The 12,460-nt window shown below is 51.1% G+C and overlaps 1 protein-coding gene across 5 annotated transcripts in view; it reads left to right on the top strand.

The window, feature by feature from the left end:
• The window catches only part of GTF2IRD1 (GTF2I repeat domain containing 1), a 102,911-nt gene extending 97,179 nt beyond the window's left edge, over positions 1-5,732 (top strand). For 3 of the 5 annotated variants that reach the window (XM_045819388.1, XM_045819387.1, XM_045819386.1), the window contains 3 exons: positions 1,787-1,824; positions 4,094-4,230; positions 5,482-5,732. In XM_045819388.1, coding sequence (XP_045675344.1) covers positions 1,787-1,824; positions 4,094-4,230; positions 5,482-5,550 — 244 coding nt within the window. In that variant the 3' untranslated portion in view covers positions 5,551-5,732. Of the gene's footprint in view, positions 1-1,786; positions 1,825-4,093; positions 4,570-5,481 lie in introns of those variants that run through there. The other 2 variants (XM_045819384.1, XM_045819385.1) reach the window with 1 other exon arrangement.
• Positions 5,733-12,460: the final 6,728 nt, after the last annotated feature.

Genomic DNA, 12,460 nt, shown 5'->3' with positions numbered 1-12,460 from the left:
CAAGAACCTGATAGCCAGGTGGAGGAGATGGATGGTGGACGTCACAGTGGGGCAGCTCGGCCCCAGACCCAGTCTCTCCCACTGTTCAGGCTGCGAGAACACAATGCTGTCAATCAGGTGGTGGCGCACAAATGTGCTTCTCACAGTTCTGGAGGCTGGGAAGTTGCCGGCAGGTTCAGTGTCTGCTGAGGGCCCACCTTCTGGTTTACAGATGGCCACCTCCTCCCTGTGTCGTCACATGGTCAGAGGGACAAGGGGGGCTCTCTGGGGTCTCCTTTGTAAGGCGTCAATCCCACTCATGACAGTTCCACCCTCGTGACCTAATCACCCCCAGAGGCCCTGCCTCCTCATACTGTCCCCTCGAAGACTAGGTTCAACATAAGAATTTGGGGTCGGGGGAGGGACACAAACATTTAGTCTGTGTTACCCAGTGTCCTGATGACAGTCTTCAGCTTTCATGGTGTTTACTTTTACAATTTCAATTAAATTTGACTTTCTGGCTGTGTCATTCATTTTTACCCTTTTTGATGGTATTTGGAAAATACCAGTCCTTGAAAATCCTATCACCCAGAAATAACAACTGTCCATATTTTATCTTTATTTATTTTTGTTCGTATTTTACCATATATCCTTATAGCCTTTAAAGAACAAATAGAATAGTTAATTTATTTTCAGATTGAAAAACAAACTAGGGAAACCTAAAAAGGCAGAAGAACAGGAGGTAGCCCATAATTCTCCTTTGCAGAGTCAGCATTATGGTGTATTTCTTCCACAGTTTTCCCTACGTGTATTTTCTTCTTAATCTTACACTAGGTGTTTTGAAGTGAAAATAATATTTGCATGTGTACAAATAATCAAACCACTCAGAAAGGTCTCACATGAAGAGCAGAGGTTCCCTTGCCCCTTCCACGCCCGGAAGTAGCAACTGGAAAACACAGGAGACGCAGGAGGAAGTGCCCGCCCCACAAGCAGCCCCCGGAGAAACCAGCCGCAGACCTCCTAGGGTTTTCCTTCCTCCATTCCACTCTTCTTATGCCTCTTAGACGCGCTCTTGGAGAAAATGAAACTGAAGTCCTACAGTATTTGCCCACAGACTAAATAAAACTTGATGTGTCTCCTGTCTGGCCATTTTGATTTCACTTGTGAGTTATTTTTGTCTGTGACAACTCCCTTTAAAGACAGTACAGATGGACCATGTTGTCTCTATAACAGACATTGGGTTGCATCTAATTTTTTTTTGATTATGTAAAAAATGCTGCAAGTAAAATAACTAATAAAATAAAAAAGGAAAACTTTGTTGCCCTGACCGGCATGCCTCAGTTGCTTAGGCATCACCCCGCAGAGAGACAGGTCACCAGTTCCATTCCCAGTCAGGGCATGTGCCTGGGTGGCAGGTCTGGTCCCCAATTGATGTTTCTCTCCCTGTTTCTCCCTCCCTTCCCCTCTCTCTAAGAATAAATTAATAAAATCTTTTTTAAAAAACACTTGTAAAAAAAATGTCACGATGAATATCCATTCACAAATCTAGGCACTCATTTCTGATCACTTGGTCAGACCACAGGCTCACTTTGGAGACGAGGGAAGAAGCCCCAGAGGGCGATTTGCCTGGCACGGCTCTCACCAGGGCCAGGCGGGCCGTCATCGGCCTGTCTGCTCTGGGGAGAGGGGGTCTGCTGACCGTTTTCATCCAGGTCTTACTTGGCTAACTTAGATGTCCATGTTCAGGGAGCAGGTGAGAACGAAGAGAAATCCTCATTTTCTAACTGCAACCTCATTTCTTTTTCAGACCTTTTGCAGAAATCTGCAATGACGCCAAGGTGCCAGGTAAATCAGAGGCTGAAGAAGCCACACTTCTGCCTCTCAGGGACCAATCTGCGGACATTCAACAGGTGTCAGGCAACAGGTGGCTGGCCACCCAGAGAAGAGTAGATCCCTCCCACCAAGTACCTCTCCAGGGAACCTAAGATTTCCATCTACAGAGCCAGTATTCCCAGAGGGCCCCAGGAACCCTGTGGGTGCCCTATGGAGGGCGGGGGGCATGCCCCAGCACAGCTGAGCGTGTCAGATCAGCTAGAGAGAGGATGAGGGACAGGCTAGAGCCAGGGGGAGGGGGATGTGAGGTAGGCTCACAGAAGCCACCTGAGGCGAGAATAGGTGACATGTGACTGGCAAGGGCAAGGTAGGCAGGCCCGTGTGCCTCCTGAGACTGGCTGGGCCCCCTGGATTCTGCCTGCATTTGCCCCAGCCCCTGGGCCTTCAGAACCTTTCAGGTCCTGGGAGACTGTCTGATTGAGAAGGTGTGGGATAGGACTCCAGAGGATGTTCCCCTGGGCGACTGGGAGGTGCGCCCTCGTTGTATAGCTGGGCAGCTGAACCCCACAGACGCGGAGGGACTTGCCAAGGCCACATAGGGAGGTGGTGGCTACTTGCACTCCTGTGACCAGACTGTCCATCTATACTACAGGCCACTGGGGACTGTAGACGCTGGAGTGGCTGCTCAGTGGGAACGGTAGTGGGGTTCAGGAACACCACCCCACCCCAGCCTGAAGCCTGAGGTCCCAACTCCAGACAGGTCCGGCTTCGCCTGAGTCTCCAGTGCCTGGGGTGCACAGCCCAACCAGAGACCACCTCCTCCTACCACGTGCAAATCGAGGGGGCCGGGCTGGGCACCAGGCACTCGGGTTAAGGAGGTGACTAGGTTGGGAGCTGCTTCCAGATCAAAGGCAGAGATGCAGAAAGCCCTGAGGAGGCCTCAGACAGGAGGAGAATTTGGGACTGATTATCAGATTAAATGCAATCACATCCACCACTCCCCACCGTGGCTGTCTTTAAGGTCTTATGGGGACCCAGACAGGCCACAGCCCTGGACCAGCCCCTCTTGCATCTTTAAGGTCGCCTAGGTACCTGCAGACGGAAAGATTCTAAAAGCCTATAGTCTGGTGCAGGCACGCACCCTGCCAACACAGGCACAATCCAGGGGCCCAGCCAGTCGCCAGCAGCTCCCTCCTGCCCCCCACAAAATTCCCTCCTCCTCAGCTCATAGCCTGGGCTCCCCCTGCCTCCAGAGTCTTCTCCTTCCCGGGGGTCTCTGTTTATATCACATTGCAGACCCCCAGGTTCTGGTGTTTCCCCACCAGCTGGACAGACAGTTGCCCCTGAGCCAGCCTGCCCTCGCACCGTGGCGTGAAGACCCTGCTGGTGGCCTGGGCGAGGTTTCTGCTCAGCAGCCCGTTCCCCGGTCAGGCCCCAGGCCCCACTTATGTAGCACACCATTGCAGATCTTATTTCTAAGTCTTACCTGTTCACATGAATTCAACTCAGCAGCAACAAAACCCCTGCTGAGGCCTGCTCTGTGCCACACTTGGTGCTGGGCTCTTTCGCACCCACAGTCCCTTTGAGCCGCCCATCACTCAGTTTTTCCCGTTTCGGCTCCCAGAGCTTTGTTGGTTTCCTGGGGCCATGCAGCTAGTAAATGGCAGCAGTGAAATTTGAACTGAGGGTTTTTGTCTCCAAAGTGGAGTTTCTTTTACCTTGGGACACTGCCTGGTCTACTTGAGTGTACCTGTGAATGTCATCTGTCACAGCATGGTCAGGTTAAGGTCGTCATGCATCTGCAGTAACAGTAGCAATGATATGGATACCAGTTCTCACTTTCCGAGTATTCACTGGGGGCTGGGCACATTATCTCATGGGACCCTCCCAGCAACCCTGCAGAATCTTACTGGCATTTTACTGGCGAGGAAAGGAAAGGAAGCCAGATCTGTGCCGTCTGTGTAGCTGTGGAGGCGGTGCTCTTCACCGTGGGATTCTGGCCCCTAGGGGGGATTCTGGGAGTTCTGGGGAGGCCTAGCTGGGGGTGAGGCGATAGTGGTAGCAAAGGCAGACAGGTGAGCAGAAGCAGGAGGTGGACGAATGAGCTATGGGGCCTGGTTAGAGAAGGAAGCTGGAGAGATGGGCCTCAGCTGGTGGGTTGGGAGCCTTGACTGGTGAGAAGGGGACTTTAAACCTGAAAGCAAAGGTCCTCTCCAGGGGTGTCTGGAAGGCTGAGACAATGGCCTCGGCATCCGGTGTCAGCAACCTTTTCTCCCACCAGCCAAAGACAGCAGCATCCCCAAGCGCAAGAGAAAGCGTGTCTCCGAAGGAAACTCGGTCTCCTCTTCCTCCTCGTCTTCCTCTTCCTCATCCTCCAACCCAGAGTCCATGGCCTCCACCAACCAGATCTCACTCGTGGTAAAGTTGCACAGATCTGGACCTGACCACTCTTCTTTCTGGCCTTCGCCCTACACTCGGGCAGGGCTGCCTACTATGGGGTATAGGTTTGGGGTCGGGGGAGGCACTGGGCTCTGAGTGGGCTCCACAGCCCCTGGTTGCAGACACAACTGCCTGATCTACCCACAAGGTAATCCGCCCTCGCATCAGGGCTTCACAGATGCCTGGACAGAAAGTCCCATCCCCACTGGGCAGGTGGGCAGACGTCCCAAAGTCGAGAAGGGCAAGGGACCTGCCCACTCTCCTGGGCAGTGTCAGAGCAGGACGCCAGGTTTCCAAGGTGGTCAGATGCGAGGCTAATCTCTGTGCTCACATCTCACACAGCACCCCAACATGGCCCTGGGATGTGTGGGTGCTACCCGCAGAGTGGAGGTGAGGAAAACGAAAGTGGGAGGCTGACTGACTCTGGCCTCACTACAGTCCGTGGTGGGTGGAGAACCCATCTGCGAGGCTCCGCCTGTTCTGTGATGTGGCTGGGTTCGCTCCTTTCCACACAAGAGGAAAACCTCATTAGGGGCATACATTTGAGAGTTCTTTCTGATTTCAAAATACCAGCTTTGAAATCCTGAGTCCAAATGGGGAGAATATTGGAACGCATTCGGGGAAACATTTTTTTGAGCCATAATTGACATACATTATATTAGTTTCAGGTAAACAATATAATGATTCAGTATTTGTATATATTGCAAAGTGATCACCACAATAAGTAATTAACATGCATAGCTATCAAATTTTTTTTTCTTGTAGGTTTCAGCATTTCTTTATCCTTTGACCACATTTCCCTTTAACCCCTTCCTGGAAAAAAGTGCAGGCTTTGCATCTCTCCCTGCCTGGCTGTATGAGTGCCCACAGAGGGTGACTGGCTCCAACCCCAGAGAAACATGACAGCTTCTTAGAGCATGAGACCTAGAGGGGGCTGAGTTTATGGGAGTGACCACCTGTTCTGAGCCAATTCCCCTGTTCCCTGTGGCCCTCACGTCTGCTCCACATGATTAGTCCCTGGACACAGGTGAGAACAGGTCAGAAGGCTCCCGCCCCGGCTCCATGGCTACTGCATGATCTCGGGCAGGTCACGTCCCCTCTCTGGGCCTTTAGCAGCCTCAAAATAAAGAGGGTCTGAGGAAGCCCTTCAGAAAGCAGAGCTAAGTGTTCTGGTGTTCTTTCTACGTGACCTGGAGTCCTAACTGGGACCCTTTGTCGCCCTCTCTCTAGCAATGGCCAATGTACATGGTGGACTATGCCGGCCTGAACGTGCAGCTGCCGGGACCTCTGAATTACTAGACCTCAGTGCTGAATCAGGACCTCATTCAGAAAGACTAAAGGAAATGTAATTTATGTACAAAGTGTATATTCGGATATGTATTGATGCCTTTTAGTTTTTCCAATGATTTTTACACTATATTCCTGCCACCAAGGCCTTTTTAAATAAGTTAAAAAAAAAAAAGCATTGCCTCTGCTCTTAACTGTTGCGGCGTCTTCTCTTTTGGAATTGCGACTGCAGGTGTCCCTCAGACGAGGTCAGGAGACCCACCTCAGGTGGCCTGCCAAAGCCCTTTCCTTGCCAAAGCAGTGGTGGTGTCCTTGACCACTGGGCCCTGATGTCTGGGTACAGACTCTGCTCATTTCTCTGCTGCTGGGTCCATGGGACATGAGGAAGGGGGCCCCAGAAGGCCAAGTGCCAGACTGGCCCCCAAGTGCATCCTGAGGTAGGAGGCTGTCTTGGCCCCAGTAACTCAGGTGAAGTCAAGCTTATCAAGTGTGGGATCTCCATGGCTGGAGCGAAGGTGTCTTGGAGAGGGGGCTTTGGGTTGGGCCTGGAGGGTAGGGTGGATTTTTGATGGAGCTCAGGGTGTTTGAGCAGCAGAGTGATGGGGTCATAATTACGTCTCAGAAAGGCCACTTAGGTGGCAAGGTAAGACTACAGGTAGAAACACAAGTCACTGGCACACTGGTGGGGTGATAGGCATGCCAGCCAAGGATCCTGATGAGGAAGGGCAGAGTGCTCTGAGATGGCAAGGCAGGGTGACCTCATCTAGCACAGAATCAGGAAACCATTCTTGAAGTGGAGTTGGTGGGACCAAGTGGGGAGGGTTGGGGCAGATGGTGCTCTAGGTGGCGAGAGCCACGCGTGCAAAGGCAGGGTCGTTGGACAGACAACCTGGGCATTCCAGGAAGAGGAAGGAGTTGCCGGAGCAGAGGGCTTGAGGAGAATGGCTGGAGGGAGATGGAGGGGGTAGGTGGGGGCAGTGAGCAGGCTGTTAACATGCTGCTGCGCTGAAGGAGTGAGTGAGGGCAGAAGTGCAGGCTGGGTTCTGCTTGCCCAGCTCTGTTCTCTGGGGCCAGGATTCACCCTTTTCCTCACAGACTTATGGGAGTGTGGGGGGGAGTGGGGAGAGCCATGACCAGAACCACATTTTGGAAGGGTCTGCCCTCCTGCAGCGAGGAAGTAGCCGTGGTGAGAGAAGCTGGAAGACCACGTGGGAGGCTCTTCCAGTTCCAGCAAGAACTGGCAGTGGTTTGGGCCAGTGGAGGAGAGTAACAAGGTCAGCCAACAGAACTTAAGGGTCAATTGGTCTGGAGTGCTGGGGCTCGGAGGGGTCGGGGTGACCATAGGATCCTGCCAAGTTTCAGCAAGAGGCTTCAGACTTGGAGGAACCGAGTTCTGAGTGAGCTAAGTACATGATCCAAACAGTCCAGTAGCTTCTGCGAGCCCTCTGGGTCACCTCTGTGCCCAGAGCTTGCGGGGAAGGCTTCCCAGCCTTCTAGACTCCACTTCCTCCTGGAAAGATGATGGAAAAGCCAGAAACCACAAGCTTGGCCCACCCCACCCAAACTGTTCCTCCCTGGGCTGGAGCCACCACCTCCCTCCCACGTCCCAGTGGCCCAGTGCTTCCCCAGGGCGCTGGGCTCCATCCTCTGGTCCCTGCCCTGGGCCAGGTCTCTCTCCAGGTCAGGGCAACATCAACTCTACACTGACCACCACCCTCAGGGCAGACACTGCCCGTGAAAACAAGGCCAATCTAGCTGCTGACAGGTTGCCTTCAGCCCCTCTCTCCTGGAACCCATCTTTCGCCGGTGTAACACTGTATCTCCCTGAATTAAAAACCTCCGTGGGTTTCTAATACCCCACAGCACTGAGTACAAACTTCTAACCCTGGTGACCCAGGCTCCTCCCCGTCTATCCCCCACCCTGCCTCTCATCCCCCGGTTCTGTCCCCTTTCTTCACGGCAGCCCCCACCCGGCAGTGAGCGGCTGCAGCCTGGGCTTCGGCCTCACAACAGCGCTTGGGCCCACCTGACGCCCTCACAACCCTCCCCGCGCGGGGCTGGCGCCTCTCGGTTGTCTAGACCAGCCCCGCCGCCTCTGCCCAGCAGCTCTGATCTGCGGCCAGAGCCGGAAGTGGCTCCCTGGGGTGGGGGGGGCGGGTAGTGCCTGGTGGGGCTGTGCTCCCCCCCTCTCCCCCCGCGGCTGCGCAGAGAGGTGAGGACCCCGGGGTAAGAGCCAGGGACCCGGGTCCAGTAGTGCTGAGGTCTGCAGACACTCAGCCATGTGTCTCCTTTCACTCTCACAATGGACGTGTGCAAATTAAGTGAGTTGGTGTGGCAAACCTTCTCACCCCAGTGCCCGGCCACATTCGCTCAAATTAAAAGGGGATGCTCCCACCCCAGTAAAGCTCTTGAACGCAGAGGTGGCCTGTGTTAGTGTCCCCTCCTGTCCCGGGAGTTCTGGGTTTTGTGAGGTGTGTCCTGGCAGAGGGCAGAGGATAGAGGACGAGCTTGGGGCCCATGGCCGCCTGCCTTCTTGCTTTGCCCAGCCCCGATCGCATGGAGCCGGCTTCCCGAGTATTTCCTCGCAAGCACTCCCTGCTTTCCCGCGGAGCAGCCCAGATGCTGTTTATGCAGCCTCTCCAGGCTCGCAGTGTACTGTACTTTTTAAAGTGATTTGATTCAAAGCACTCTTTCTTTAATTAAACTTCATTTATCTGCCATCTGTCTGGGTTCAAAATGGCTTCGTGTTTTGCAACTCTAAATGAGAATTGTTACTGGATTTGTAAACACATCCACAAAAAAATCACAAAACACTTTCAAAAGTAATAGATGAGGAATGTGCAGAAGGAGTGTCAGGAGCTGCATCTTAAACATTCTGATTGCCGGGAATGTATTCTGGTGGGTACGTAATCATTTTATATACAAATCTTTGTATAAAAATCTGGTATCAAAGAAAAGATCGAGATTATAGAAAATGCCAGAATTAAATGTGACTGAAAACAGTAATAAAGCAATAATCAGCACAGGGACAAAGCTAGGGTGAGGCACGTGGGGAGGGGAGGGCTGGGGAGACAATGGAGGGACAGCAGCTCTCACTGCACCTGCTGCTGTGCCGAAGGCTGCCTCACTGCCCAGGTGCTTACCTTCTGCATAAAAAATAGAGGTGGTTGATCCTGAGCCCCAGTAGCAGGGGGTTCACAACAACTCTGATTTCTTTATGTATTTTTATTTTTTAAGATTTTATTTCTTTCTTTTTAGACAGAGGGGAAGGGAAGGAGAAAGAGAGGGAGAGAAATATCAGTGTGTGGTTGCCTCTCCCACGCCACCTGCTGGGACCCACCCACAACCCAAGCATGTGCCCTGAGTGGGAATCGAACTGATGACCCTTTGGTTCACAGGCCAGTGCTCAATCCACTGAGACACACCAGGCAGGACTACTTTTATTATTTTTTTATACTTTTGTCAAGAAAAAGTGTTGCCCTAACTGGTGTGATTCAGTGGGTTGGGTGTTGTCCCACAGACCAAAAGGCAGCTTGTTCAACTCCTAGTCAGAGCACATGCCTGGGTTTCTGGCCAGGTCCCCAGTTGGGGATGTGCTAAAGGCAAACGATCGATGATTCTCTCTCACATCAATGTTTCTCTCCCTCTCTTTTTCCCTCCTTTCTCCTCTCTCTAAAAATAAATAAATAAATATCCCCCCACACACAAAATCACCAAAGTTTTTTTTTTTTTAAAGATTTTATTTATTTATTTTTAGAGAGGGAAGGGAGGGGGAGTGAGAGAGAGAGAGAGAGAGAGAGATCAATGTGCGGTTGCTGGGGGTTATGGCCTGCAACCCAGCAATGTACCCTGGCTGGGAATCGAACCTGGGACACTTTGGTTCCCAGCCCGCGCTCCATCCACTGAGCTACGCCAGCCAGGGCTAAAATCACCAAAGTTTTATTAATGATGGTCTACTGCCCCCATTGTGCAGGGTCCTCTTCCTCCCACCTGGCCCAGGCAAGAAAAGAGAAAGAAAAGATGGGAAGGAATGATAGCCCTTCTTTTAAGCCTCATGTGGTGGTTCAATTAAAGGTGAATTCTTTTTGGGAAAATGACATGAAGTGTTTTTCAGTGGAGAAACTGAGGCACAAAGACAGTGAAGGAGTAGGACTGGAGGTTACTGGCCTCTGGGCAGGCAGCTCTTAGGACACCAGCACCACTCTTGTTGGCAACATTCTGGGTAATCGAGGTTCAAGGATACAGAAGTGGAAATTGCAAACTGGAGGTGTGGATCAAAACAGGACCCTAACAGCCCTGGCAGGTGTGGCTCAGCTGGTGGGAGCACCGTCCTGTAACCAAAGGGTTGCGAGTTTGATTCCAGGTCGGGATGCATGCTGGGTTGTGTGCTGGTTCCCAGTTCAGGCACATATGGTCCGAGGCCCAGGCATGTGTGGGAAGCAACCAATCCAAGTTTCTCTCCTATCAGTGTTTTTCTCCCTCCCTTCCCCTCTCTCTAAAGCAATGAAAGAATATCTTCTGGTAAAGAGTAAAAAACAGGACTGAACAACCCCAGGACTCCACACGACTCAGCCTGTGCCCCATGCTTCTCGGCTCTCATTTCCTGGGCCCTCTCCACAGCACTGCCTCTCTGTCACATGAGGCTGGGGATCCTTCATCCACTTCCTCAAAACGGCCTCCCCTTCCCAACTCCTGTGGCACCTCCTTCCTGTCTCACCTTTCACTGAAGTGTCCCTGAATGTCTTCTCCTCGAAGAGGCCTTTCCAGAACACCCAGTCTAAAGCGGATACCTCAACCTCATCATTTTTCAGTTTCATTTCCTTTTTAAAATATGATGTTATTACTACCATGTGTAATACTTTCTTTTCTGTGCAGCTATTTTCTGGCTATCTGTCTTGCTTTTTTAGCTTTGTGATGGCAGGCACAGCGTTCATCGGCTTGCTGTTATAACCTAACCACCTACCACAGACACGGGACATGGGAGCTGCTCACAAAATGTGAGCCACGTGGATGCGTGAATCAACCACACCTGTGTCCACAGGGAAAGCAAAATGAGTGCTCCCTTAGCTCTAAATCCCTCCACAAGGATTCCAGAAACCTTGCCCCTCCTCCAGCCCCCAGGATCCATGCATAAGGAAACCATGACAGGTGCCTCTGCCTGTCCTTCCACCATTGAAGCTTGCTTTCTTTATTGCTAATTAAGTGTTTGGACTCCAGAAGTCCTTGATTTCAACATCAGTGCCCTGAGACAGCCCACCTAATGAGACGGGATAGTAAGAAGCTAGGAGAGTTCCTTGGCAAGTGGAATAGGGACACTGAGACAGCTGAACACAATGGCCAAGCACTTTACAGCCAGGTACAGAAGCTCACCTCCCTAGAGATAACATCTAGGCCTCAGTTGTATTTCAGCTCCAAGCTCAGGAAACAGCAAAACCAGGTGTGGGACACCAGGACCAACTGCAGTGACTAAACACCCCACCCTAGCGCTGACCAATCAGTGGGGACCGCAACCCTGAAGAGACTCACCTGGAAAACTGATCAATATTCTACTGAAACCCTCCCCTGAGACCTCCCCTAAGATTCCTACCTGCAAGAAAAATGAAAGCTTCAAGATAATGGACCCGGTGTGTGCTCTACTTCTGGGGAATATACGCCGACTTTCCCTTCTTCCCCCACTTCTTCCCCCAGAGGCACACATCTCCCTGAACTCTGAGGCAACGGGCAGCAGCAGCTTGTCCCAGGCCAATCCCTGGAACCTGCCCCCAAAGCCCCCTTTTCTCTGACTTCCTAGTGAGTGAGGCAGCTTCACCTAGGCTCTCCTTTTGCTTCATCTATGCCAAGCCCTTCCTTGTTTTACTGTTCCCAGCTTTAATAAATGTACCCTCCTAGTCACCTGGACTCGTGTTATAAAGTCTTTCCTACATGAAGTCAAGAACCCACACACTACTGTCTGGCCCTAGGCAGACCCACTTGGGGCCAGGCCCTGTCTGGTAACGAGATGCAGGAAATGGGGCCCAGGATAAACTCTAGGTGCCAGAAGAGGCAGGGGAGGCCACCAGCAGTAGTTCCAAAAACACTCCACCTTTCTTACACTTTTGCAGGTAATATTGGGTTGGCCAAAAAGTCTGTTATGTTTTTTCCATACCATGGCTCTGGTAGTTCTTAGTTTGAAACAATTTTGTTAGATTGTATTGTGACAGCTGTCATATCAGCATGTGTTAAAAAGAAATATCAAAACTGGTGAATTTTTGTGAAGTCATGTTAATATTGAAGGTGGAAGAAAATATGCAACATTTTTGGTGTATTATGCTTTATTATTGAAGAAAGACAAAAAGGCAACTGAAATTCAAAAAAAAAGACTTGTGCTGTGTGTAAGGAGAAAGTGCTGTGACTGATCAAATGTGTCAAAAGTGGTTTGCAGAGTTTCTTGGTACTATTGATATTTTAGCCAAATGATTCTTTGCTGTGGGGCTGCCTGATGCATTGGAAGATGTTTAGCGGGACCTCTGGCCTCTACCCACTAGAAGCCAGTAGTGGGAGATGGCTGACATGCTCAAAATATCCAAGTCAATCAAGTTATTGGTGAAAATGAAAACTGTCTTTTATTTTACAGAAAAAAACTAAATGGACTTTTTGGCCAACCCAATAGTAAAAACAACTCTTATATACTTAATGTCTGCAGTGTCATAGCCATTGGCAAGACCTTTTGTGTGCAGTTAATCTTCACAGCCCTGCAAAGTAAATATTATGTCTTCTGAAAGTCAGATGAAGAATCTGAGTTTCAGAAAGATCAAGGGCTGTATCCAGGGTTACACAACCAGGAAAAATTAAGCACCAAGCCAGGATTCGAGATTAGGGCCCTGACTCAGAGACTCAGGCCACCCAGTCCCTCCCAGAGTGATTCCTGCCCCCAACTGGCCTT

The sequence above is a fragment of the Phyllostomus hastatus genome, unplaced genomic scaffold, assembly GCF_019186645.2.
Source record: "Phyllostomus hastatus isolate PE091 unplaced genomic scaffold, TTU_PhHast_1.1 phas_scaffold_385, whole genome shotgun sequence".
Taxonomy (NCBI): domain Eukaryota; kingdom Metazoa; phylum Chordata; class Mammalia; order Chiroptera; family Phyllostomidae; genus Phyllostomus; species Phyllostomus hastatus.
The sequence above is the reverse complement of the archived record's forward strand: the minus strand, read 5'-3'. Positions and strand labels throughout refer to the sequence as shown.